Below are 24114 nucleotides of genomic sequence, written 5' to 3' on the forward strand. Positions count from 1 at the left end.
ACCGTATTTTCCAGACTATAAGGCACCCCTGAGTATAAGTCGCACTAGCCTTGGCAACTACTTGGGCATGGAGGTGCAACTGCACCGTTTTACAAGCCTCTCCCGGCATCATGTTGTTCAAGCACCCAATTGAAAACTCGTTCCTCTAGCTGTGGTCATCGAGCTTTTTTTGTTTTCTTCATTGCAGTAAGAGTAACCTCTGCTTTTCGCCTGCTTTTGTCACACACTCCAAACTTTCTTTCTGCTGCTCATGACCATTTTTTAAATCTTCAGTGGTAAAGTAGTAGCAGATACTGGTACACACACCTAGAGCGCCCTCTAGTGGCTGTCAGTGTGAAAAGAACAATTATGTGAAATTAAATATTTTGATATATATGTCACACCTGAGTACAAGTCGCACCCCCAGCCAAACTATGATAAAAAGTGTGACTTGTAGTCCGGAAAATATGGTATATTACATTATGTCAATTCCATACATTCCCCATAGCAATAGCTGTGAAAAAACGTATGAAAGCCCAGTTACCTTCTCTCCTTGTTTTTTTCTACGTGTACTCACCACCAGATTCCCGATGACCATCACCATCATGAACACGGTGAGACACATGGTCTGTCCCGCCACCTCCATGCAGTCCCACATGGTTTCGATCCACTCGCCGCACAGCACCCGGAACACGATGAGAAACGAGTGGAAGAAGTCGTGCATGTGCCAGCGGGGCAGCTCGCAGTCCGGCGCGATCTTGCACACGCAGTCCTTGTAGCTCTTACCGAACAACTGCATGCCCACCACGGCGAAGATGAAGACGATGATGGCCAGCACCAGGGTCAGGTTACCCAGGGCGCCCACCGAGTTACCGATGATCTTTATCAGCATGTTCAGGGTGGGCCACGATTTAGCCAGTTTGAACACTCTCAGCTAGGACCGAAAAAGAGCCAAGTTTAATAATAGGTATGCAGTATATTTCATGTATGTGGGCTGCATGATTTCAGACTAAGAAATAGCTTAATGCAATATGTGTTATGAGTACTGAGATTAAATTTGCAATTTACGTTTTAGATGCTATTTTTAGGTCACATTTTAAACAGGTCAAGGAGCATTAACATTCAAGAAAACATGCTACAGTGAAGGTTTTCAGACTATTTCATTGCTTCACCTTTCATGTGTCTGATATTAAAATGACCTCAGTTGTGCCTTTTTCTTCCTGTTTGACTCACCAATCGGAACGACCTGAGCACAGACAGACCTTCCACGTCGGCCAAACCCAGCTCCACTAAACTCAGGGTCACGATGAAGCCGTCGAAGCAGTTCCATCCCTCCTGGAAGTAATAGTACGGGTCCATGGCAACCAGCTTGGCGAACATCTCCCCAGCGAAGATCCCTGTGAAAACCTGTGGAAAACCGAAGCTTAGGCATCACTGGTTCACTATATGTTGATGGGATTTTCCGGGAACATGCTGTTAAAATGGCATTTCACTGTTCAGTGGTAGCATCATGCATAATTGCGGTTTACACGCATTATTTTGAGTACATCGGCATTGATATTTATTGTAATTATTCTAAAATACTATCTACATGTGGAAAAGACACTTAAAGGGACTATACAGAGTTTTAAAATGTTAAAACCAAGTATTTTCCTCCCCCTACATGTTTCAGTAATGTCCTCATGTGTAGAATGAGCCCCGACCTGTTCACCACAACTGCCTCTAAAATCCTGCACTGTCATTCAAAAAGTTGTTACTTTGGGTCCGAAGTGCCGTCATGCACGAGCTTAATATAGAGACTGCAGTTACGCGTACGACCTGAGGTGGCAGTAGTGAGCATAAAATGGCCAACTTGCGTCTAGTCTCTTTAAGGAGTAAGGGCTGTTTCAGTTTGCATTTTCAATTTGCCCGGAGCCCCCTCAGGCAGCAGTGGGAATGACATGTAATAAAACATTTATATACAAGCTTTAATTTTGAGCCAACGTCATGCTAATACATCACTGGCGCTGTCAAGCACACAGTTTGGGCTCAGACCTGCTCAGTATGGATCCAGTGATTATGGATTTAGAAAATGTTCAATCTATTATACAAGAAAATCTAGGATAATACAGAAACCGTTTAAGTAAACAGAATTATTGCACCATGTGTGGATAAAGTGAAGTACTAATCCAGCTATGTTTTTAATGATAATGATTTCAAACATGTCTAAAATGTTTAAAGTAGATTTCGCGTGATATGTCTTTTATATCATACAACTTGGGGCTTATTGATTATAATTGGGTTGCTTTACCGCAATTCATTTTCTCACTAATATTTCAATCCCTCCATTACAACTTCTTGCTATTTATGCAAATTATCGCAAATTAGAGACACACAGTATTTGAGACAAGAGTTGTACAAAACACTGGCATAAGAAAGTCTAATACGTATAGAGCAACCTGAGCCAATCAAAATCCCCTTTAAAGTTCTCCTTTTCACTACATGGCAGTAAATGATGATTATTTCTCAGACAATGCCCTGCTGTTATCAAGGCTTGGGGCAGTCGCAAACTAAACGTCCTGGATACACCTCAACAAATTTAAAAGCATACATTTGAGAACACGAGCTGCTTTATTCACAAAGGTTACCATTGTTCAGGGCCACTCCTAGCCATTTTGAGGTCCTAAGCAGAAATGTTTGGCGGTGCCCCAATTAAAATAAATAAATAAATAAAAATGCCAGAGGTCTAATTCCACAATATGTTTTACAGAGTCCCAAATATGACTAAAAATTAATTGTAGAAATGTATAATTAATAATTGAGTTTAGATAATAATAGTAATAGTTTCCTTGCTGGTGCCCCCCCAGAACCTGAGTTTCTCTGCTCCGCCCCTGAGAACTCTATGTGTGAATTTATTCCACTAACACTGATTGTATTACTGTTGTGTCTGTTGAATGAACGAGGAGGCTCAATGTGATGCCCCTCAGAGCACTCGATGTCCTACACACAGCGTGTTGTGAGCAAGGTAACACAAGCCAAAAGAGTTCAGGCCGAAATTTGTTGAATCGTAAATATTAATTTTGACACTCCGGACCATACCATCTGCATTGCAACTAAATACTGACTCATCCAGTTCTGTAGCACTATATTGACAATAATGCTTGTATCTTTGTACCAGAGGAAGAGGTAAGAGTTGAGGTAAGCAAGATGCAGCTGAAGCATTAGAGTGAAGCTGGCTGTCTGCTTTAAAATGGGTCTAAATGTTTAATGAAGACCGTATAGACATAAGTGCACATATCAAAGTAAGTCACCCCTATAATGTCTTAAGGCCTTGTAGGTGGAGTAATCCTGCAGTGCTTCTGGTAAAGAAAAAAAATGTGCCTCTACGCAATTTCAGTGCAGTGCTTCACAAACTTTGACACAGTAATAGTCTTTTTCTTTAGTTTTGAATGGCACTGGAGCGGAAAGCCTTCATTTTTGTTATTTAAAAAGTCCATCTTGCCTATGGTTATGAATCGTAACAGCAAAAGCATTTTTTTTTTTAAATATGAAAAACAAAACAAAAATGTTAAAACGAGATTTATCAAAAATTAGTAAAAAATATAGTGATTTTTTTCCAGATTGCCAAGCCCTATTTTCACTGCATAATGTTGGCTGTTTGCGATGAAAGATCACCCATGATGGAGAGACTCTTATGTCATACAGTTTCAAAACCCCAAACTTTCCCCACACCTTTTAGTGTGACATTAAAACATCATTGAAGTTTTTGTTTTTACCAAGTTTCCCATCGCTAAAACCCCTTCAAACTGCGGGGTCATGGGGTAGTGCTCCATGGCCATGAACAGAGTGTTGAGGACGATGCAGATGGTGATGGCCAAGTCCACAAAGGGGTCCATGACGATCAGGTAAACGATGTGCTTGATTTTCAGCCACATGGGAAAGCACTCCCAAATCAGGAAGACGTTCGCGAACTTGTACCAGCACGGAGGGCATTTCCTCTGAGACTCCTCCAGCTCTGAGGAAGGAGACACGAGCATGTCAGTCTGCATTATTGAGTGTGTACCTGTGCTTTCTTGTTCATTCGGTAATAACAGTGATTATAGGACTAAGAAATACAATCCATGCTGTACCCTCGAGGAGTGTGTTGGTGACGACGCTCATTTGGCTCTTGGTGTGGTCTTTCTCCTTAAAGGACGAGTTGAGCTGGTCCACAGAAACCATGAGAGAACCAGAGTGCTTCTTCTTCAGCTCCACGTCTGTGGTCTGTGACAAACAGGGCTCCATCACTGACAGTCCCCAAAACAAGACACCTCAGTTCATAGTATCACACTATAGCCCCGAGTATGCATGATATCCAAGAATCCCTGAAGTAAATTCTCAAACAAGTATTATTGAGTACTATCACTGGAACCACGTGAGTGATAGAGTTCAAGAAAAGGTTGTTAATTTAGTCCTTTCGCATTGACAATGTTTTAATCAGTAGTTTGTTTATTAGTAACTTAGTGTTAGATATACCCCAAAAAATCATGTGAACGGATCCGTCTATCAGATTAGGTATAGCTTAACAGCATAAACATCTCTACATGCTTGAGCTTCCTCAACAGAAAGACAGTAAAATGTTCTTTGAGAATTTACTCAAACTGATTGACCCCCACCCTCAGGAACTACTGTATAAGAAGACTGTACCACATGCATTTTCATGCATGTGTCAAGGAAACAAGACTTGTTCTATAATACCATGCTTAAAATCATCAATAAAACGCTTAATCTGATCTTGATTAAAGAGGGGTCTATCTGGAGGAATTCAAAAAAGATTTTAGATTAAAACTAACTGTGCTGGAGGTTAGAGTGAGAAAGTGGAAAAAATAGAATCCAATGCTGTGTTTTAAACAAAGGGTGTGATGAGGAGACGTACACATGAATACAGTGAGTGTGAACAATGTTTGGATCTGAAACTAGATAAAGTATATAAAGTCTATACATCAAACTAAGGACAAAGGAGTTTGGTGTCATGTCCCTGAAAAGGGTTGTATCCATATTGGTCTATGGGCTGCACAAATACAAATAAAGTCAACAAGGCTCATCAGGGAGGTGATTAGTACATGGTCAAAAGAAAAGTGAAAAGTGGGAAATAAAATAAATCCATGACAAAGCACAAAAACAACACTGTAGGTCAGACTGGGAGACTGCAGACTGGGGACAAGAGCCAGAGGGGGTTAGAAAGGTCGAACAGGGAGCTGCGAGCCTGGGACCACCACCATCATCATTATCATCATCATCATCATGATCATCATGCCTAGACTGAACCAGTGTTTCTTAGACGTCCTTACACTCTCGTCAGTGGCTGCCTTATCTATTTTCACCTCAGGCAGGAGCCGTCTGCCGGGGCCTGGTCCGATCAGCGACACCACGCCATTGCAGTCCACCGTGCTATTCCTCTTCCCTCCAGTGGGGGGCGGGGCCAGTGGGTTTATGCGGGACGAGCCCTGGCTGTAGCCGCTGTAGCTGTTGCGTCGGTAGGGGATGAAGAGTGAGCCACGCCGGTCCTCGCTCTCCTCCACCGTGCTGTGCTCGTCGTCTGCAAATTCGTTCTCAGAGCCCATGTCTTTGGAGCGGCCCTTGAAGCTGAAGATGCTGCTGCGGCTGTTGTGGCGCGACATGAACGGGGAGCCAGGGATGCTCAGCAGGGACTGTGGCAAGCAAGAAGTTGTTATGAGCAATAAACGTTTATCATCAAGTCACAAAATCAGAGTGCAAGAAACCAACAATTTTCCCAAGCTAAAGGATTAAAGTGATCACAATGAGTAAAATCAAAGAAAATGACCTGGTTCATGATGGAGGTTTTTCTGCCCAGTCGAGTTCCTGGGAACCGTAAGGTGCTCTTCTTGCTCCCATCGTCAGATTCAGACTTGACCACTTTCTCACTGTCCCCTTTCTCCTTCTCTTGCTCTTTCTGACGCCACTTCTTCTTGCGGTTGCGTCTCTCTTTGGCACTTTTGGAGCTGAGGCGCGACACCTCAGAGGAGCTTCGGGACAGGTGCCCTCCTCCTTCGTCCTCCAAAGCAGCCTCGGACACTGTCCCCGCGGAGGTGGCCATGGCAGCGGCCTGTGGAGAAAGAGTGCGTTCAGACCACAAAGTCTGGGCAAAAGTCACACTTTAAGGTCTGACATGAAAGCAGCTTATTCCCGTTTGAGATCATGGCAGCTGATCATGTCATACTGTACGTGATCCTAGTGGGAGTGTGAATGACTGAGGAAGAGGTGTGCATTTATAGAACAAAGAAAATACAGTGCAAGTCAAATATTACTCGTAAAAGTTCAATTACTTAAAGGACTGTTGTAGAAAATACTTTACGTGTCAAAGTAAAAAGTACAAATCATTTAAAATAAAGTAACTTGTGAATAACAATAAGAAGATTGTGAGTTAATTAGCAGTACGGCAGGGAGAAATCTTCTTTCAGTTTTTTTTTTCCCTGAGTCATTGGCATTGACAATGACGTTGACTGACACCCACTGTTCTGGAGTGTGCATTACAAGGCTTAAATTGGGATAGAATATGTGGCCAACTTCCAAAAGGCTACTGAAGTACTGTTTTGAGTACATTTGCTTTGCTACTGACCACCTCGGGCCTGCACTCACTTGCGTCTCCTCCTGCTGCCTCTTGAGCTGCTCTAACATGGCTTTGAACTCGGCCTCTTTCTGCTCGGCCTCCTCCATCGTCGCCTGGTTCTGCTCCTCGTAGGCCATGGCCACCACAGCCAGGATCAAGTTCACCAGATAGAACGAGCCCACGAAGATCACCAGCACGAAGAAGATCATGTAGGTCTTACCCGCAGCGCGCAAGGTCTGGGGGGAAAAAAACACAAAATCAGGTTGTTATTTTTGAACAGCACATCTGAATTTACTTTTGTTTTTTCACAGGGGAGGTTCTTTTTGGAACTGTTCTTCATAAATAACATACCCGGAGTTATGTTTTAAGCCCCTCTACATTCAAGTCTTGAGCAATCTTTGAATATTTTGTGGCAACTATTTGAAGTATTGTGTTGCTTGCCCTGATTTTGTTGTTGTTGTTTTTTTTAATGTACATCGCTCCTCCATTTCCTGTCCAAGGCCCTACTGTGACCTTAGGTAACCAGGGTCACTGGAGTAAGTCGTAATTAAGTGCTTTATTTGTCATTGTATAATTGTACAACGATATTGCGTTCAGGTGCCGCTGCGACTGAGCCGCGCCGCCATTGTGGGCCAACCTGGCCAGCACGTTTATGTAGCTAGGGGGAAACCGGGGTACTCCTCCTCCTCTTCCTCCTGCGCAGCTCCCTCTGCTCCACAACTGTCTTTCACCATCTTCTGAGAAGAGCTTAGCAGACGACTATAATCTGTCTTATTCTCCAGTGAACAAACATTAGTTCAAACAACAGTAGGGATAGAGGATCTGTGCGGCTTAGCTGTGAGTCTATAGCTCATGGGCTAGCTGTTAAAAAGCTACGTACGGAAGCCAGTGCGGACTTTGTGTTGAACTTTGCAAAAACAGAGCAAACATGGACAAAAATATCCAGTAAAACAATGTGGAACACAGAAACTACAAATGCAGTTCTGATAAAAAGGCAACAACCACAAAAAAAAGGTCCAGAGGGTGGGGGACCTTTCTGTGTGAAGTTGGCATGTTCTCCACATGTCGGGGTGGATGCACAATGAGCACATAGGCTGTAAAAACTAGAGCTATGTACTCGTGACCAAGCCGAGCACAAAATCTGGAGATGGATCTACAGGCGCTGCACCTCGGCCGCCCACTGACAAATGTGAGGATAAGTGAAGTACAAGTGTATGAGTACAAAGTCAAATGAGGATCTCTTTCAAAATAGACTACTAATAAACTAATAAAAATAACAGCTCATTACCAGCATGTAGAGATTTTCCCAGAAGTCTTGAGTCATGAGGCGGAACAAAGTGAGGAAAGCCCAGCCGAAGCTGTCGAAGCTGGTGTAGCCATAGTTCGGGTTCCTCCCGGCTTTCATGCACGTGAAGCCCGTGGGACACCGGCTGTGGGGAACAAGGCAAGAAAACCAAAGACAGTCTATAATGAGGGCATATCATATCTACATATTGGGAAACAGGCTGAGGGATGATCAGTTAAATAGCTTACCCTGAATCAGAACTGTTCCCACATAGAAGAGCATCGAGTTGATTAGGCAGGAAGTAAAAGTTGGCTGTGGGGAAAAACATTTCGACATTATTTACAGCTTCAAATTGGAGAGGCAGCAAAAAAAAAAACTAAAGCAAATAAATCACTTTTTTGATTACACTGGGTATCAGTTATTTACAACACATTGCCCGTCATGGTTTGAATAAAGTAAATTCAAAAATATGATGTACTCACTGTCATTATTGATGTACTCGTCCCAGTCGAAGCCCTTGCTGCCGTTGGCCAAGTACTGCTCCGTCATGTTGATGGGCCAGATCACACACTTCTGCCGGAGGTTGCCCATGAAGAGCTGTAGTCCGATGAGAGCAAACACACTGAGGCAGAACACCGTGAGGATCATCACGTCTGAGAGCTTCTTCACTGACTGGATCAGGGCGCCCACAATGGTCTTCAGGCCTGGACAAAGACGCGCAAAATGATTTGGTATAAAGGCCTGTTACAGACGGCATCTTTGGAACACCCACAATGGGTCACAATGTAATGTAAAGATAAACAGACGTGGATAGGAACAAAGAGGTTCAACAGCCCAAGTTCGTACAACAGGGAATGCTAACTGTAATGTTAGATTCATGCAACATGCTGACTGCTTGCTCGATTGCAGGTTTTTCACTGATAATGAAAAATCTGCTGTATCCAAACATTCATAAGGGTCCGATTTGGACTTTGAATATGCTTATATTGCTGCAATACCACCCCCCATGGGGACTTTACACATGTCATAAACATATACTGCATATATAATCTCATTCCTCAGTCCTCCCCATCTAAATGACAGAGAATCCATGATGCCTGCTCTGTCTCCTCCAACATGTTCTCAAAAAGGACAAAAAGGCAGAAGACTCTGCGGACCTGTCAATCAAAGCTCAGAGCTAAGACTTTAAAAATAAATATAACATAAAACTCAGCATTGTCACAGGATTGAATTTGCGTAAACAAAAACAATTAAAGGTCTTTGGAGCCAGGCTGTATTTGACACGTGTACAGTCACCATTGGATTCTTCTGGAACTGCCCCTGCCACTAGGGGGTGGTATTGCAGCAATGTCAGCCCCCTGCCATGGGGGCCAAGAAGAAGCGCTGTCCACACCCAGTGGTCAAAAACAACTTAAAAGCCTGGCTCAAAAGACTTTTATTGTTTCTAAAAATAGAGTTTCCTCATGTGAAAACTTGAAGAAAAAAAACCTTGCATTTTTAAAGTTTTGGCTTTGGGCTTTGATTGACAGGCCCCGGAAAAATGTGGATATTTGTTGCTGTTCACGCCCGCCCTGTGGGGGCGGAGCTTCCTGCCTTTTTGCCGTATTTAAGATGCTCTGTAGGAGGATCCTGGCCTGCCATTTTGAATACTCTCTTGAATGGTGTTCTTAATGTAAAAGGGGAGGAGTGAGGTAGTGGATTAGATAGTTATTAATCAGCCAAAATATCAGCATAACTGATGTTTACAAGTATGTTTCCAAATGTCTTTAGCTGGATCATGAATGTAAGAGTGATGTTGCCTCTACTGTGAGTCTCACCTGGAATGACAGAAATAGTTTTGAGAGCTCGGAGCACCCTGAATGTTCTCAGCGCAGACACATTCCCGAGATCCACAAACTCCGTGACGTATCTAAGAGGGAAGAGACACAAACAGAGCGGTCACACAATGCGCCAACAAGAACACAAGGGGCCACAAGGGGCCACAAGGGGCGCTATCACAGAGAAGGAAAGCGACGAAGGAGGAAAGAGATTAGATGGGCAAATAACTTATAGTTAAAGCTGTTTTCTTCGAAAGATTTATGTGCTGTATTTTCAAGATTACAAATAGTAAGTAAGCCAATTGGAAAAAAGAAGGAAAACCAGACCATATGTTTAGTCAAACTGGATTGAAGGTCAGAATTAAAGATGGAAAATGTGTTTTTTGTTATGACAAAAAATACTTACGCCATTGAGATGACCATAAAGTCCAGCCAGTTCCATGGATCTCTGAGGAAAGTAAAGCTGTCTATAGCAAAACCTCGAGCCACAATTTTAGTGAGCGACTCAAACGTATAGATCCCTGTGAAGGTGTACCTTTAAAGACACAAATACAATGTTAAGAATAAACCATAGAACACAGAATAGACAGAGCTGCAATGTGCACTTACTCTACTTGTTTGGACCACTCCGGAGGGTCACTAAACGTCATGAAAATACAGTTGGTCAAAATGGTGCACATGATGATCATGCTAAATAACGTGCACAAACGGTTAAGGAAAATATTCAACCAAATGTGGTTACAGTTAGAGAGATGTGAAATAAGGCAGCCCAAAATACAGTAAGAAGAAATAATCAATATTCCGACATTCGCAAAAGAAATACTGAGATGCAAGAAACAAAACATATAGCCAGATAATGCTGAGATATTCCAGATGGCAAATGCATCTCATGATTTTTGAGAGTCCATAAAAAGCTGGGTTTTTGTCTTAATCTTTTGCACCGATTCATCAATTTATTTTCTTTTTTCATTAACTATTTTATCTCTTTTCTAGCTATTTTTACACAGTAATTTCCATCAAATAAAAAAAAGTAGCATTGACATAAGACTAAAATCATTTACCATATCATGACTAAGACGTTTGCAACATTATATCTATATAATTCTGTACTTCTACAGTCAATATGGAGTATGGCAATAATTCTTGTTTCTTGCCATATGGATAATGAACAATATTTGGCAATATATTGTGCAGCCACATCATCACCACCCTGAAATACAAAAAGACGTCATTAACCACTCTACGTCTTCTCTGTGAAAGGATATGAATGTATCAAAATCTTAATAGCTATCTTTCTGAAAATATTAAAAGGGCTTATGATGTACAAGGAGGGCGTGGCACTGAAGCGGAAGATTGTTTTTCCTTTGTTTATGACAATGAACGTCTGTGGAGAGAGAACGAGACAAAAGTTAGTATTTACTCACACACTTCCTGAACACATCAATACTTTCTCGTGTTGTAATGTTATATCAGATGAGTCAATGAAGAGCAAGGGAGGCCAGCGCTACAAAATGGTTTCGCAAATCTAATGGCAATTGAATCTCAATTCGTCCTTTCATGCCGGTGTGATTGAATAACAGTCCAACTTTTTGATTCTTTACAGTGAAATATTTGTGTTTTCAGACAGAAATGGAGTTGGTTTCACACGGATAGGCCCCACATATTAACCATAAACCACTTTGTAGAATAAAACAACAGTTTAAAGGCAAATCCTTCCACAGAGTTTGGACCTGTCCTGATATAACACCAGGGGTTTCAGCTCTTCTAAGTGGGGCGGCACCAAAGTATGGACCATCCGACTCCTGTGGTGGCCTGTGCCCCCCACATCCCTATGTACTACAGCATTGTGATGTCACAAGAATGCAACCCATAGAAGCAAATGCCTCCGCTCGGTCCCAGTTTAAAGCTCTTACAGGAAGACAACCACAAGTGGAGTCATCGATCACAGGGGGAGATGTGCTGACGCGAGCCACTCCCCGGACGGACGCACGGACACCAGCGCAGAGGGCCAAGTGGGGCTGGGCACTGGCTGAGACAGCAGCGCGCCGCCAACACAACGGGAGAGAGGGCATGCCTGAGATTAGGAGATTATGAGTTTGGAAAAGGCTGGCTTTCACATGACGCCACAACATTCGAGGGCAGGCTACTTTTTTTTATTGGTTATACCATAATCTACGACTCCACTGTCTGAGTGCCGAAATGAACATGTTACATAACCGTAAAATACAATGATGCGGTTCATAAATAATATACGTTGCTCATGTTGCACCGCACTTTAACCAGGCTGAGTTGACAGGCTTTTCAAAGTGCTACACTGCAATCTTTACTCATTCACTCCAGACTCAGTGAGGAGAGTTACAGCAGTTCTGGGGCAGACTTATGAAAGCCAGGCCACCAATCTGTGCCAATTTTGTTTTTGTTTTATCTGATTCTAAAATATCAGTGATATTGGAATAAGGAGAATTCCATATTTCAAGGATTGGACTGGAACTCTCTCATGGCGCGTTGGTACAGAATGGGAAAAAGCGTTGGCTATGGAAATCCTACGTCTGCTTCCTCTGCCACATTAACCTTAAACATTATTTGAAATATACTGAACAGATTTCATGCCTAAAGTCTGACATTGTGACCATCCCTCATACTGAAATCCAATATGACAACATTCTACACAACTTATTCAAGCCTTATTATCGATCTTGAACATCTGCTTACAATTTACATGAGGCATACTGAGCCACAGTCTCCCAATCTGCCATTACTGTGTCCAGTGCGTCTCAATGTCACGGGCTGCTGACTCCGCAAATACGCCTTTTGAATGGAAAGAGGGAGTAAACACAGAGCGGGATGGCAGACAGGTTATATTATACACACAGGCTCTGACGAGGCGCTAGCACGGGTTAAGATGATTCTCCGATGAAGAAATCAACATATTGAGAGCATATATGATCAATGTGAAGTAGGTCATATACTGGGCAATGTATGGGACAGATTTTGTAGATACCGTAGCTACTTTTAATGTCATTTTTAATATATGAGTTAAAAAGAAAAAGTGTCTCAGCATTCTTTTGCCAGTGATGGTTCAAGTACTTTTGCAGCTGGTTAAAGTCCAGATGAATTGTTGTATGTATAAAATTATTCAAGTAGCAAGGACTATTCAGATAAAAGTTCCAAAAACATGAAGATTGCGTCCGAATTCATGCATGTAAAACAACACAACGGGGACAAACATTCTTCCTTGTGGCATTCACAGCAGTGTCTGCACAGCGCCACCTGCAGTTGTGGAGTGTGTCTGTGTGTGCGTTTCAAAAGGCTTTTAAATCGTAAGAAATATGCTGTAGTTTTATAGAAATGTAGTGGAGAAGAAAGTGTTTTGTATCCATCAATTATAGTAAAACAATATAGAGTAAATGCAAAAATGCTCCTCAAAAACACGCCTTAAATACAATCCAGCAGTAAATGTACTTTTCTGAGCACCTCTGGCTCGGACGGATTCCAGTCACACAAGAGCCTTGAAATAGGTGGCAGGACATAAGAGCATGAATCACAGTTTCTTTGCCTAATCGAGTGAAGTCGTCTTTTTACTGTAAAGATGATTCTACAAGAATGAGGTAATCAAGGTTCCCTCTCTTATCCATGACACAGTCAATCAATTATGTACAACAAACAGATCACCAAAACACGAAGCAGGAACAACAGACAGTTACTTTGCCTAAAATTAACACAGGAGAATTCCTTGTGACATCAAATTAAGAAACAGACAGTGCTTCCCAAGTAACATTAGTATAGTAAAATATATAGTCAAATTAAAGTGCCTCCCTCATAGTTTAACAACCTGAACAATGAATCGGTGTCAACTTCTACAAACCATTTTGACTTTTCTCAAATCACAACACAACTTTTTGTTGTGTGGCTTGGTCCAGATTTTCTTGAGGAACAATACAGTAAATTCTGCTTCTGATTTTAGAAGCTTTCAGATCAAGTAACTTATTGTTCCTCGTATTTAATTTGCTGTTTAAAGTCTAAGTCTGTAATTGTAAATTTAATAGACTGCTATATTTGACGCCTGGGCCTGCAATTTAACATAATGTAAGAGCTATTCAATAATTATATTTTTTCAAAAGTATTTTTCCCTCTCTTTGCTGACCTCAGCAACGAATCAGAATCAGTGCCATAACTTTGAGCAATGAGATGAGCTTTTCCTGTAAACCAGACTTTCAGGTCCAATCAAGAAGTCAGGGGGCGGGAGCTTGATCGTTTACGTTTGAAATTTCTCCCTCTCTCCTGATTTTGCTATCTTACTATCACTTTAAGCCCCAAAACACACACAGGGAGAGCAATAGGTCACAAATATATACTCCATAAAGGGAGGACTTCCAATTATGAATATTCTAAGTGTAGATTTTTCACTATCTATGTGAATTAAACTATTTTGCACAACAAGGGGACAAAAGCCTAAATGGCAGTACAACAAAAGGTGGTGTCCATGCTATGACCAGGGAAAACAGCTCTACACCATTTCCTCTCATAGACCACTAATAACATGATTTCTGCGGCTGCTGATTCGGTCTCCCTCTCTAAACCCAGTGAATAGCCGGGGTCTTTCCCCGTTGAAAAGCCTCGCTCCGTAGCACCGTGTTTGCTCCTATAAAAAGGGAGTCAGACAGAAGCTGCAGATGTGTCTGAGGAGGAGGAGCGGAGAGGCCTGCAGCAGAGCTAACGGGACAACGGCGAGAGAGGGAGAGAGAGAGAGGGAGTGATGCAGAACACAGAGCTGCAGAGGGAGCGGGCCAAACCTGAGATGGATGGGTTGACAAAGGCACCGGGGGAGAGAGAAAAGGGGAGAGGCAGCAGCAAAAACAGAGAAAACACAGCGATCACAGGGAACGGGCTGAGGGCTGTGAATGGAGCCATGAGGGTTACTTCATCTGAACAGCTGGCTTTGTGAATGACTGCGTTATCGCCTGCGTACGTCAGGGAACAAAACATTGTGCAATGTGAAGGAACGCTGTAAAATGCAATGGCTGGTGTTGAATGTTGTAACAGAGATATGTTTGAATATCAATAAGGCCGTGTCTAAAATTACCGCTCTGCTGAAATATTGCTTTCGTGAAGCCTGCTGTAGGTCATAGTGAATGTCATTACAACTGGTTAATACTTTTACACATTCACACGTCGCTACAACGTTACTTACTATATTTAGAATGGGACTGCACAATATGAGGGGAAATATTTATTGCCATGTTTAATAACCATCTTGGATATTGGATGTTAGGTGAAGGTGAACAGGCGAAGCAAAAAAATTTAAATCTGGACCACAACAGGAGCAAAATCTTTCTAAATGGCCTTGTTTTGGACTGTTAGCAAAAAAAAAATCAAAAATCTCAATCAGATGAACAATTGTTTTATATGGATATTCCATTTCCTGGTCAGGATGCAATAACAATAGGCGAATATAGCCGTATATCGGGCATTTCATTTACGCTAAAAGATCATTTCAGGTTAAAAGTTTAAGTTGGGACATGGTAGGATGTAATGGCATGTATTACAAAAGGAACAAGGTAAAAAAAAAAATATATTTTTTTTTACATTAATTTTTCAGTAACTAGGAATATAGCATATTACTTAGATGGAATACGGGAATAGTCATTACAACTAAAGTAACCTGAGTTGCAAGTGCATTTAAATGATTTGTATTGCTGTACAAACATAAAATGCCAGATTCCGCCCAAATAAAACAGAGCACCAATTTAAGTTGGACACTGGTGAATAAGATCTGCAGTCTGCAGTCAATGGCGTTAAAAGAAAACACAAGAGAATGGGGGAAACTGTACTTTTGCTCGGTGGCTTTATTAGTATTGTCAGTTTATATTTTGCCAAAAGTTACTCGGAAGCTTCATTTTTGAAACAATAATATGTAATACAAACATATTACTTTTTAAAGCTGTAACTACTAATATACAACATATTACAATTTGAATGATGGCGCTAATAAAATTGCACTCATATTTTGTTAATATCAATTAGTATCTGTTGTGTCTGGGATCTTGATTGTGTTTGACAGCCCTAGAGATCAGAGTGGAAACATAGAAAGGGAAATTCATTTTGGAGCTCTCTTTCCAGACGTTTCTCAGTAGCCAAGTATATTGACTGGACTTAAGAGAAGGAATGGGACGATGAGGAAACTGTGGGTCACGATTATTGTGGCCAGAATAATTGCGATATTAACGATATTATCACAATATTTGCCTGTAGTTTAAACATATCACTGAAACTGCAGAAATGACAGAAATGATGGGAATTGTGTAATGAAAAATTCCTCTTCTTTGATAAATGTCATATTGAGTGAGACCTAATAAAGTAAGTGAAAACAAATTCAAATCAAAACAAATTTTTTTGCAGTGAATTATAGTAAAACGAAAACCAGCTGTTCCTTTCCTGGCTGATTTTAAGCATTATATAAATGCGAAAGAACCAAATATAAAGTACTATATACTAGTATCAAATGAATGGACTTTGCTGCCTGGTAAAGATGACAAACGTTGAGAAAGAGAAGCACGTTTAAATCAGCCTGTTACGTTACGCTCCGTTTGGAGCTTTGTAAACGTTGCAGGGTGGTTGTCTCTCAGACGGATGGACCTGCGTTAGTGCTCGCTGCAGACTCTTTCCTTCAATATGTTCTGCCTGTGGGACTTTCATCTCAGTTTTCTTTTGCTGTAAATCCCAAAGAATCTCACACCTTAGACTTTACTTTCTCCCGGGTGGTTAGTCTGAGTAAAGTCAGTGTTACTCATTCTCCTGTCCACTCGCCATGACAGCGGCGGAGGGCTCGCTCTGCCGCTGTCATGGCGATTAGCGATTAGCGATTAGCTTCTAGCACGATGCTCACGATCATTAAAAAAGGGGACGAGTGATTCATTATTTAAAAATTCTATATATTTTTTATCGGGATTAGCGATATTATTGTTTATCGTGCCATATACTTAAAGGGGGGGTATTATGCAAAATGGACTTTTTCAAGCTTTCCATCATGTTATTCTGTCATTCCCTCATTAAAAACATGCCTGAAGTGTTGCCTTGGCACATTCACGTATTTTTGAGTAATCTGTAAAAACTCTGATGGCGGCCATTTTAGGGATAGGTTTGCCTGAGTCCTCCTAGGAACGCCCCCACCTCCTGGAGACGCCTCCGAGCTTTCGTCACCAGCCGAGTAACCAACCACTGCTCCTCAGCAGAACCCCCTCCCCACTGATGCGACAGACAGCGTGTGGAGGGGGCGTGTCTAAAGGCTCAGAGGTTCTTAAAGAGACAGAGGCCTATTTCAAGACATTCACTACAGCCATTTTGAGAGAGACATTTTATACAAGGCAGTTATTCTAATTTACTGCATTTACAGACCAACAGAAGGTTTGGTCATCATTGTAGTGTGATGACTGGTGCTATGTGATTGAAAAAAGCAGAATACCCCCTCTTTAAGAGCTTTTGAGGATCTGTGCTTTATTTGAGAAGCATTTTTGTTCAGAACGTTTTGCTTTTACTTCACTGCATTTGAACAATTCATATTCTTTCTCCTCCACTACATTCCTGCAAAATCACTAAAGCTAAAAAATTAGACACAGCCATGTGTTTCGTTCATTTTAAACGGCTGATAATGCACACTCCGGAACACTAGGTGGCGCTGTGCAGATGTGCAGCCAAATGCCACTGACTCACAACAAGGAAGAAGCTTTGGCCTTGTCATGTTGCCACAGGAGGGAAATCTGGGCATGATTTTCATATTGTTGAAGCCGCAAACACTTTTAACCCATTTGTAATTTCCACCTTGATTCCCTAAATATTTTCCAAGGCAAATACTTCTGTACATTAATTTAAGTAATCATTTGACTGACCAACATTTGCCAATAGTATCTATACTTTTACTCAAGAAATGAAATAAAGTACTTTGACCACCACTGCTAGTTTCTTGTTTCCAGTCTACAGAAAGAAATGAAGCAGAGTATCTCTGTACAATAGACCAGGAGGAGTGAGAGTGGGGTGTGGCGTGTTGTTTACATGCCTGAGTCCCAGGTTTGTTCATTAACATGCTCTGTTCCGACTAAACATACATAGAAAAAATACAACAAACATGGCAAGAGCTGATATGTCAAAATAGTTTGTTTTTAGTGAGAAAGCAGGCTATGAAAAGGCACTGAGATGGAACCAAACCCTATACCTCGAAACCAACCCAGGCCAAATCAGTGCTGACCAATCACTGCATGCAATGATATACATTAGCTTTTTCCTCCTCCTTTGACTTCTCTATTCACTCCACACACAGAGTAGAGTTGTTGCCAGTAGCGCGCGCACACACACACACACACACACACACACACACAGGCACGCACACACACACACACACACACACACACACACACACACGCACACACACACGCACACCGCCCCCGCACTGAGCTGCCCGGGATGCTGTGTCATCAGAGACCGAGGACAGACTGAGAGCTAGAGGCTGCCGCGCTCTAATTTACTACACCACACAATAAAACGGCAAAACGAAACGAAAGAGAGTGTAGGGTACAACACACAACAGCTACAAGAAGCAGGTGCAAAATCAGCTCTGTGCTTCATGATGAGGCTAATGCATCCCAGCTATTTGTATATCGCCTCAGAAACAACAAATGAAATCAGTGGAATGAACACAATTTAAGTTGGTCAAAACAATAGTGCTAAGCAATTTCTCATGTTCTCTTATGAAGGCGTCTAAGCAGTAAAAGAGCTTCGCCACATTGGAAAAATATGTTTGCAAATGGTAGTGATGTTCAGAGGCCACTAAATTGAATAATTTGTTCCAAAAAATATTTGATAAGTTGTTGCTTCATAACTGGACATAGTACATGCTAGTGCATTAACGACTACTGATTTTTAGAGGTCAGCTTATTTGTCAAAATAATGTTTAATAATGTTAATAATGTTTACTGTCCCACCGAAACAATGGAAGAGGGGTTCTGCCTTGACATTCATGTTAAAACTAGGCAGAGAGAGAGAGTAATATTAACACACATCTAGTCCACTTGTCTAAAATGTGGTCATACGGCCTTTGCTCTGCCCACTCCTGTCAGACCTGGGAAGCTAAGCAGGAAGGGCCTGGTCGGTACTTGGATGGGAGACCGTTTGGTAACACCAGGAAGCCTAGCGAATGTAATGCGTGAGTGAGTGAGTGGTGGTGGTCGGAGGGGCCGCTGGCGCAGACTGGTTGCCTCACTTCCGTCAGTCTACCCCAGGGCAGCTGCGGCTACAATAGTAGCTTACCACCACCGAGTATGGAGTGAACGAATAGTGCAATGTAAAGCGTCTTTGAGTGTCCAGAAAAGCGCTATATAAAACCAATGCATTATTATTATTATTATTAAAATGAGGTCGACTAGTCTCTTAATGCCCTAGTACATGCTAATGACTAGTCGACTAGTCTCTTAATGCCCTAGTACATGCTAATGACTAGTCGACTAGTCTCTTAATGCCCTAGTACATGCTAATGACTAGTCGACTGCTGTGGCATTAGTCAACCATCCATCGTGTGTTAATCTCTCTCTCTCTGCCGTTGTGTGTTGATGCTTGTGGATTTTTATTGTGCACTTTAGTTACAGTGAACTTCAATATAAGTTGTTGGAAGTTGTCTGGAAAAACACGGCACGATTGCCTAGTTTAACATTAACGTCAAGGCGGAACCCATTTTCTGTGTTTCGGTGGCCTGCCAAGACAAACAACAAACTAGTGCTGCTAGTGTTTTGCTCTCTGCGTCTCTTCTGGACATATTCAGCCGATATGTGCGAGCTAAAGCTGGCGGGACTGTCTCGTCACTGTGCATCACGACCCATCGTACACCTTTACTTTTCTCTCACACGGACGGACTCATTCACACGAGATCAACCACCATCGAACACTCCGGGGACCGAAAGCACGTTGGACCTTGGATACACCAGGAGGATGATGAGAGAAGAGAGTACAGAGACGAGGGCAGGAGGAGACAGGAGTATCGACTTGCGAGACAGGGGACAAATCCACAGCTGGGAGACGTTTCTTGTGGCGCAGGTTGGTATTGCCTAAAAATGAGGTTATAACCTTGGAAATGGAAATAAGCCACTATTGTATTATTAACAAGCTGCATTATACTCGCTTAAATGTGAGCCTACATTATTACTTGATGAATTTGAGTAAAACGGGCCATGGACATACAGCATGTACCCAATGTAAATGAGCCGTTTTTTGCTCCGCTGTCAATATGATGACGTCAACATACAGTTGACTCAACTGCGACTATAGTGACAGATGAGTCGACCTTTAAAAATCTGTAGTTGTTAAAGCCCTAGCAGCTACAGACTACAGAGCCCCCCTCGAAAACGAGATGGCACATCTCATGGGGCACTCCATCAATAAAATTAAAAACAAATAACATTTAAATAAAAAAAATATTGAATCAGATGTTTGTCGCTTTGTTTTGAGACTTAAGCACCAAACATCCTGCTAAAAGCCTATCCTCTTCACGAACGAGGAGCAATTTCAGATTGACGTTGCTGTGCTAATGCTCAATGTTACGTGCTGTAATACCTGACTTTTTCCAGTTTGCATGAACACAGCATTACAAGCTAACGCTACAGTAGATCCCGCCCAGGTTTTCCTCTAAATACAAGCTCTTTAATCACATGGACGTTTGAAAGGCCCAGCCAGCCTTCCCCACTCGCTCTCTCTCCATCACTGGGGAGAGAAGAGAACTGCAACGCTGCATTCCTCTGGCCCGGCTCTTCCTCTCTCTGATGCATGAGTGCTGTGATCAGGTTTCCTGCATTTGACCGTAACACACCCATATACACTTATCCAGAGACATGCGCACACACACAGGCGCTGAACAGGAAGCAGTGTGGGTCGACCAGAGGAGACTGGCAGCCTGCGGAGGTGAGGGCACAGGTAACATGGAAAGAGGCTAATGGCTTTTCTTTCCGTGCGGGACAGAGGGGAAACTGAGAATCAGAATCACTGTCATAAGAAAGTGCCCGGGGCTCATATTAGTACTACAATTTGAAAGAATGTGATGTCATAATTTCAGATAGAGGGCACGGGCTAATGTAACTTGATGATTCCTTTTTTTGTTGTTGAAAAAACAATAAACAAATAACATAGAATCTATTCTTTGTTTCTTTGTGATTAGATCTGCCATATTATTCTCACGATTTAAGTTCTTTCAACAGTGCCTGTGTTATTGAATAAACTGAATTAAATTCATCTTAGTTCGTTTGTGCTGACAACGAAATCGTTCAACTTTGTGTATGTTTTTGCTTCATAAATGGACATGGATATGGAAAGATCATAAACCAGGGGAAGCAACACCTAGAAGGCAAGAGCCACGTGTTAAAATGAGTTAGTGCAGGTTAAAGAGATGTTTCAGGATTTCTGACATAGGGCCCTATTTCCTAGTTATCCAGAGTGTTGCTGATTTCGGGAGATATTTTTTTTGTTGTAATTCATGCAGTTCTTATATTTGAAGAGTTTCGTAGCGCTAGGCTTGTGCAAGGCTAGCGCATTTCTATGGTATCAGCATTAGAAACAGTCTGACACGCTCCACAGAGCACCTGAGGCAAATCACTTATAACATCAGACTAACCATATAAATGTTTGTGTTGGCAGAATACGTTTTGGAATATAACTGACCTTGCATCACATGAATGATCGCATTTTGAGGGACTATTTTCTAGCAGATCACTCCGCCGCTGACGCTCCAGAATTCAGCAACACTCTGGATAACTAGGAAATGAGGCCCTATGTCAAAAATCCTGAAATATCCCTTTAACGTGTGGGCCACCAGAAGCAAATTCTGGTGCATTTCCTGAGGAATTTGTTTGTGCAAATTCCCCAGAAAGAAAGAAAGAAACCAAGAACATTTGTTTTCAAATGGCTTAGGAGCCATGAAAACATGTGCATCTAACATATTGCTAATGTTGCATCAATAAAGTGTAAACAAAACAACTTAATTATTTATGAAAGTTGAAAGTCATCTAGCCATAATTTTAAGGTTAACGTCACATTGACAGACTGTCCATTGCTGGCTAGTGCTGCCCCATGAAAGACTGATGTGGATGAACCAAGCTTTGAACTGTCCTCCACCTCAGTCTTAAAAATTAAAAAAGGAACGCAACTGCATTAGTATTGCAGCCTGCTGTATCTACAAATCAGTATGAATTATTGTTGTTTTAAATTAGAAGACTAAAATTTGACAGCACAATCCTTTTGCTGCTTTTTTGAACAGAAGGGACTTCTGTAATTACATAACAAACAATCTGGGACTGTCTTACTGAAGAGGCAGGCTTCTACCCAGACACTGTTCAAATCCAAGTATTGTTTCTTCAGTCACTGCTTGAATTTAATTTGTCAAAGAAAACTTATTATTTGACAAATGCATTTTAATGCATTCTTATTGTTCTCTAAAGAACACAAACTTGCTTGGTTGCCAGTACAAGCAAGCATTTCCTGTTTTGATTTAAAGTGTATTTCTTTTAAATTAGTGACACATTGCAGATGATCATAAAATATGCATTGTGTCAATTTGCCATGTTGTGATAGCATTTCTATCGTAAATTATAATTGTATGTTACGATCCCCTGTCCTTAAGATGAAAATATATGGAAGTAGTACTAAAACGTAGGCTTAGAAAACTGCTCTCTTTTTTATATGTACTATATTTGACAGTCCCAAACACCTCAAAATATCATCTCCTTCCAGTTCCAACGTCTGCTTTCAGAACATCCATGAAGCTCATCTGTCTTATTCAAGGTTCTAACCTCAACATCTCTCTTCCCAGTCTAAGGCCTGGGTAATGTTAACCATTAAAACAAAACAAGACTTAAGACACCATTCGTGCTGAAAATTATAATAAAATGGCACACACAAAAAAAGACCTTATCAAATTTTGATGCACAGTTCTGAGACATTGGTACCAATATCAATAACACTGTCCATCCTGATAGTGAACACCAACCAGCATGTTAAGCATTTTGAAATGTGACAAAACCATTTCAATGGCAAAACAAAATGCAATTAAACACAAGGCTTTGGAATAACCTTCAAAAAATACTTTAGTGTTAATCAAATTCCTACTTTCCATAGCCTTGGTAACCCGAGATCTGCTGTTCAGAGGTCAACATAGTTTAAGTTAGAGACGGTCCTTCTGGCATTTCCATACAGTTGTTGTGAAAAGCCCCGGCAACTATTAATTATTAATGACAATGTCAATAATACGGAGAAAGCTTTGTTTTCACCATAAAACATTCCAACACAGATAAATAATGGCACAGGAAATTCCCGAAAATGTCAAGTTAGCGTCATTTATGAATCAAAGACCAGAAGAAGAAGAAGAAGAAGAAGGCCGTTGACAACACTTTCAACTGACCAAACTGATAACTATACGACTAAACAATGCCACTACTTTTTAACACTGTTGGAAAGAAATGACTCTGGCTGTTAGAGACGACATTAGAAAGGTCAAAGCTCCTGCATTCTGACAGTCATACAATTCTGCCCCGTTCTCTCCACCACATGTTTTTTAATCACAGTTATGATACCACTGATTGCAAGCTAACTGTGCCGAGTTCCGCGTCTGTATGTGAACGCCGCACGATGCCAGCAGAGTATAATAAGACACAGATGTCCCTAATGTGCTGCTGAGCAGTGGATCAATAGATCACCAAAGGCACGTCCACCTGATCCCGAGCCTCGCTGCTGCTGCTGCTGCTGCTGACCCAGGCCTCTCTGCGAAACAGCAGCAGATTCACTTTCACATACTCACAGGCCTCACAGACTCCACACCTCCATCTCAATTCATTACGACATGCTACTGCCCTATTAGTTACTCTGAGCTATCGCGCATTAGCGACGGGAAATGCACTCCCCGACGATGCTTTACATAGTCCTTTTACAACGCCGCCTTATGTTAGCAATGTAGTTTGAGGCGCTGACAAGTTAAGATTGGGTTTGATGGAGCTTTCATGGAGTGTGTCCATGCAGCTGTCAGCTTTTTCATCTGGTTAACCACTACAATCTGCAACTTGTCTCCAAAAATTAAATGGAAAATGGACTTCCGAAAATCAAAAGTCCCGGTCTACTGTTGTGCTCCATATGCTGCCTAGCAAACGGATATGCAAATGGAAATCAAGGACTCATTTTTGCGGGTATTTCATGGTCATCTCAACACATTTTTATCACTATCTTGCACTTTGTTGGTGAGAGAATATCCACTTCCTGATTTTCAAGTGATCACCCCATAAGCCCCTCCCACCCCTTCCTCTTGATCCCCTTTGCTGCCCAGCTGTTTCAATAAAAAAGAACATGATAAGACATGAAGATAGTTTTTTGCCCCTACACCTGTCATGCGTTGCTCTGGTGATACCGTGACATTGCCTCTTCAT

The 24114-nt window shown here is 41.7% G+C and overlaps 1 protein-coding gene across 2 annotated transcripts in view; it reads right to left on the reverse strand.

Annotated features, from left to right (window-relative positions):
• Window positions 1-24114, reverse strand: part of scn8ab (sodium channel, voltage gated, type VIII, alpha subunit b) — a 44374-nt gene that overhangs the window by 16494 nt on the left and 3766 nt on the right. Inside the window, exons 3-16 of one of the 2 annotated variants that reach the window (XM_079578743.1) lie at window positions 10936-11054; window positions 10280-10369; window positions 10077-10205; window positions 9671-9762; window positions 8336-8557; window positions 8102-8165; window positions 7857-7998; window positions 6598-6804; window positions 5783-6064; window positions 5322-5648; window positions 4089-4221; window positions 3735-3973; window positions 1213-1386; window positions 557-913 (exon numbers count right to left, since the gene is read on the reverse strand). In XM_079578743.1, coding sequence (XP_079434869.1) covers window positions 557-913; window positions 1213-1386; window positions 3735-3973; window positions 4089-4221; window positions 5322-5648; window positions 5783-6064; window positions 6598-6804; window positions 7857-7998; window positions 8102-8165; window positions 8336-8557; window positions 9671-9762; window positions 10077-10205; window positions 10280-10369; window positions 10936-11054 — 2577 coding nt within the window. Of the gene's footprint in view, window positions 1-556; window positions 914-1212; window positions 1387-3734; window positions 3974-4088; window positions 4222-5288; window positions 5649-5782; window positions 6065-6597; window positions 6805-7856; window positions 7999-8101; window positions 8166-8335; window positions 8558-9670; window positions 9763-10076; window positions 10206-10279; window positions 10370-10935; window positions 11055-24114 lie in introns of both variants that reach the window. The other variant, XM_079578742.1, reaches the window with a different exon arrangement.

Source organism: Gobius niger (assembly GCF_951799975.1).
Source record: "Gobius niger genome assembly, chromosome: 20".
Lineage (NCBI taxonomy): Eukaryota > Metazoa > Chordata > Actinopteri > Gobiiformes > Gobiidae > Gobius > Gobius niger.